We start from the raw sequence: 4,486 nt of genomic DNA, 5'->3' as shown, positions 1-4,486 counted from the left end.
CGTGTTGGCTATATAGAAATATTCGTGCACCATGTCCTCGGAACGTCTTGCACGCAAATAAAGTCATTGGGCATGTTTTTGGGGCAATGGAACCCTTGCAGTACTATCCAGCCAATACATCCCCTCTTTATATATATACACACATTATGAGCAAAGGGTAAAAGAGAGAGAGGAACAGATGTTGATGTTTTGAGGTATCTAACATACGATATTATGTTAATTTGGCTAGATTAAGGCAATAGTTTCAAATCATGTATATGAAATTATCACCATAATTAGAACGATATTTTAGCTACTTAGTTACTAGCCTCTAATCCGTAACTCTCAGCTACCAGTACTCTTATCAACTATGTTATAACTTAAGAAGGCTGATCATCTGAACCAGGCTCCTGGATCATCATGACGGTCGATTCATTACCTGATCCCTTCGATTTCCCTCCTTCATTCTGTTGACTTGGTGGTGAATGAGCCCACTGAAACAAGAGTGGAACAATGGCAACCGATCATTGTATGTGTGTGCTATTTTAACTGTTTGTTTAATCTCCTTAATTAAAGATATATGTTTTGTACTTGAAGAAAACCTACATTTTTGGCAGCAGTACTGAAAGCTTGCTTATGAGACATGTTGGGATGTTGTGTCTTCAACCTTCTGATCTCTTCTCTGATAATAATAGTGTAACACAGGTGAGTTGAATCATTTGGACATAAATCTCCCCAAATCAAATAATCAACTTAAATGAAATACGTTACTTGATAAATTTGTTATACGCAGATGGAGCGCGTTGCCTCTTCTCCGGGGCTGCAAACACAAACTCATCAATGAGTCCATCATGAAGATATAGTAGTATTTAAGGTATACTCCATGATCATTGTAGGGGGGCTTGCGTGTTTTATCATGTGGGATACCTATAATATGTGTGTGTTGATGCATATAAATAAGATACAAGTAAAGTTTTACGCTTGTTGACGACATGGTTTACTAGAACAAGATCATCGTCATTGTCTTCATCGGATGAAGATGATGAGATGAGGGGGGAAGAGCTATGCTTGCTTAAGAGTGCTGGTTTAGGAACTTGTACATCTTCTCTACAAACTTCCACCGTTGGCTGCGTGTCCGAGATATATACAGATACATAAAAACCGATCGATGCTTTTCAAGATAATTATGAACCGAAAAATTAAGAAATCTAATTAGAAACACACCTCTTCTTGGTTATCAAGAGAAGAAAAGAGATGAAGAGGAAGAAAAGAGGATCTCATCATGTTGACTGAAAGGAGACTTGTACAATGGCCACATTTGACTGTAACCACCATAGATAAGCAGCTACATGGTACACTAACCTACAAACAGCAACCAGATAGATAGATATATAGATGCAACATATATAAATGAGCAATATATATGGAACCAAAGTGAAATGCAACAGTAAACCCTAATTTAGTTGAGTGCAGTGAGTATATAAATACATACACATATATGTATGTATGTATGTATGTATGTATATGCACAAGAGTTTACCAGTAAAACTGTGGTGCAGAAGCCACATTGCACATAGCAAATCTGTTCGTCTAAAAGATGGTTCAATGCTGACATATCTTAATTAGCGAGAGAAAAGAGATGTGAAGTTGGAGGAGCTAGGGTGTACTTTGCATATACATGGACATATATATATGTGCAGAAACAGATATGAGAAGCTAGTTAGCTACCCATTCGGTCTTAATTTCACATTTAATGAAACAATGTAGCACTTTAGTTTTCAAGGTATTAATTAGGTCATAAGTAAATCAATTACATCAAGTGTCAACCGCATCTTTAATTTGGTTTAATTAGGGTTTATTGATTTCTTGATCAGTGTTGATTATTATATATATTATGGGTTTTATGTTGGTGAGAATTGGAGGAAGTATGGTGCACGAATGGCTTGAAATTTGCCCCTAAGAACATCAAGTGCTGATTCAATTTCAAGATTGATTGTCTTCCATTGTAGGTTACACAGCATTTGCAAAACTTAATCACCATCAATTGAAAGAATTGAACAGACCCAAAGATGATGATATAAGTGATACGATTGGATTACGGTGAAAATAGAAATTATGGTGAGAAGGGTAAGAAGTGATCTTCATCCTTGGATCAATTATAATTAAAAAGTTTAACTAGATCAACACTAAAATTGAAGAGTTCCATTAATGAGAAGCGTTGGATCAATTCTCTTTTAAAGCGTAATTTATGAGTTGGTTTGAGATTAGGTCTAAATCTCTTCTTACACTTATCACCTTAACTCTTATTCTCACACGATCTTTTGTCTATGGATTCAATGAAAAACCTTAAAAGGTGGAGAATGGGGAAACCTTAGGCCGTCAACCATCCATCAGTTTTAATCCAACGGTTGTGAATATTGATGATAAGGGTGATTACATTTGAGTATGAATTAATCTTTTTTAGATCTAATAGTTGATAGAGGTTTCCTATTTTCATTTTCCAGGATTCTCTCTTTATATATAGAGAGAGAATTTCATACGAGAACAACAATCAAATAAATGAACAGGAAAACGGTCGAATCACATGTGATTTTACACTAAAATCATATGTGATTTATGTGACTTTGGCCGCAACCTAGGGTCTCAAGCCAAGTCGTCCATTCACCCTCGCATTCGCTGTATTATTCCGTAATGTGAAAAATCACATGTGCTTTTGTAGTTTTTGTTCTTTTATTCTTAACTATATTCTCATTTGATTATCCTTTTATCTCTCTCTCTCTCTCTCAAAAATATATATATATATATATATATCTCACTATGAAACAAATGGATCCAGAAAACAGTAAAACACCAATGGTTCCGATAGAATCCGATGTATTTCAAGAAATACCAACGAACCATCCAGAAAATACATGAGTAATATGCCCACTAATTCGAGTTTTGAACAACAATTTACCTACCAACTTTTGTAACATGTGACGAATCACTCCTTTAATGATATATTTCTCAAGAAAAAATTTGTAAGTAAAAGTCTTCCATTTATTAGTATATATACATACATACATACATAGAATCAAAAAAACAAAAGACTAAAAACATACGAATAAATGATTTATACTTGAATGAATCATTGGTAAAAGAAAATATGATTTGCATGCATCTTCATATTTAATAATTGGTAAAAAGTACAACGCAGATTCTTCAAATCAATTTATCCAAGTTTACCAATAATTCATTCATTTATAATGATTTATTCTCAATATTTTTATCTTTTTAATTTAAATCTTCCTCCCTATTTATATATATATATATAGTTATAGGGTGGATTCCTATAAGGAATCAAACTTCCTCCATATATTTCTTAAGCAAATCCTCTCTCTCTAAAGCATATTTGCAATCCAACCCCAAGATTTTGAGGCTTTTGTGTTTAAATGTTGCTACTTTCATATGTATTGGGGTATCTTTTTAAATATAAATAGACCCACATGAATCAAAATGTAAAAATAAAGCATATATATTTACTTTTTTATTTTAATTTTAATCAATATACAGAATCTGTATATATCAAATATTAAATATAATAATTATTGATGTTAAGTAATTATTTGAATAAAAAAGAAATATTTAATTAAACACAAATTAACATTTTTTATTTGTTAGTTTTATGGAAATAAATGTTGAAAAAGAAAAGTAAATTAATGTTAGTAAGGGGAAGTTGGCATCACTTTCACCCTTAATATAATAGTAACTATTATTAACCCCATCTATTTTTAAATGCACTTCTCACCTACTTTTAACTGTGATAACCATATACCTTCACTCACCCATGTGCATGCACGTGCGTTTTAACACCCTATCTTCATTTTCACCCTCCACGTTTTTTATATCTAGGGTAGGCTTAGGGGCTGTTTGTTTCCCTCTTAATGGTGACATTAAGAGGAAACCTCTTAATCGGTCAAAGGTTTGGGCTGTTTGGCAAAAAAAAAGAGCCTCTTAATGGTTACATAAGGCTCTTAACCATTTTGCATCTCCTACCTCACTCAACCATTCTGATGACAATTCTACCCACTTTACCCTTTACCTGCTCCCTTTACCAGATGTGTCTCCTTCACCCCAAGTCGTCGCTGCAGTCATCGTCTCCATCTTCTCCAGCTCGTCTCCTTCCCTCCCCCACCCTCACTCGTCGCCGTTCTTCACAGCCCCTCCCCCACCCTGATTCTCGATGATTCTCGATGATTCATCACAGATTGAAGCCATCGATGAGGGCAAAGAGGAACACATCGCCGTTCGTTCGTTCTTCTGTTCGTTCATTCGTTCACAGCCCCTCCCCCACCATCGCATCCCCCACGATCGTTCGTTCTTCTGTTCACCGTCTTTCCCTAACAAATCGAGTTGCAAACCCTATCGATCGATTGAGCCCTAACGGTGAAGGTAACACATCGCCGGTCTTCACAGCCCCTCCCCCACCCTCTTGTCGCCGGTCTTCACAGCCCCTCCCCCACCCTCT

At 35.4% G+C, this 4,486-nt stretch overlaps 1 protein-coding gene across 1 annotated transcript; it reads right to left on the bottom strand.

Annotated features, from left to right (window-relative positions):
• Positions 1–359: 359 nt before the first annotated feature.
• Positions 360–1,594, bottom strand: LOC112527212 (axial regulator YABBY 4). The gene is made up of 6 exons (XM_025137688.1): positions 1,520–1,594; positions 1,204–1,341; positions 959–1,106; positions 751–799; positions 586–661; positions 360–473 (listed from the first exon to the last, which is right to left on the bottom strand). The coding sequence occupies exons 1-6, from the start codon at positions 1,592–1,594 to the stop codon at positions 360–362; spliced, it is 600 nt and encodes a 199-aa protein (XP_024993456.1).
• Between the last annotated feature and the right edge of the window lie 2,892 nt (positions 1,595–4,486).

Source organism: Cynara cardunculus (assembly GCF_001531365.2).
Source record: "Cynara cardunculus var. scolymus isolate 2C chromosome LG 15, CcrdV1, whole genome shotgun sequence".
Lineage (NCBI taxonomy): Eukaryota > Viridiplantae > Streptophyta > Magnoliopsida > Asterales > Asteraceae > Cynara > Cynara cardunculus.
This window is presented reverse-complemented; position numbering and strand designations above follow the sequence as displayed.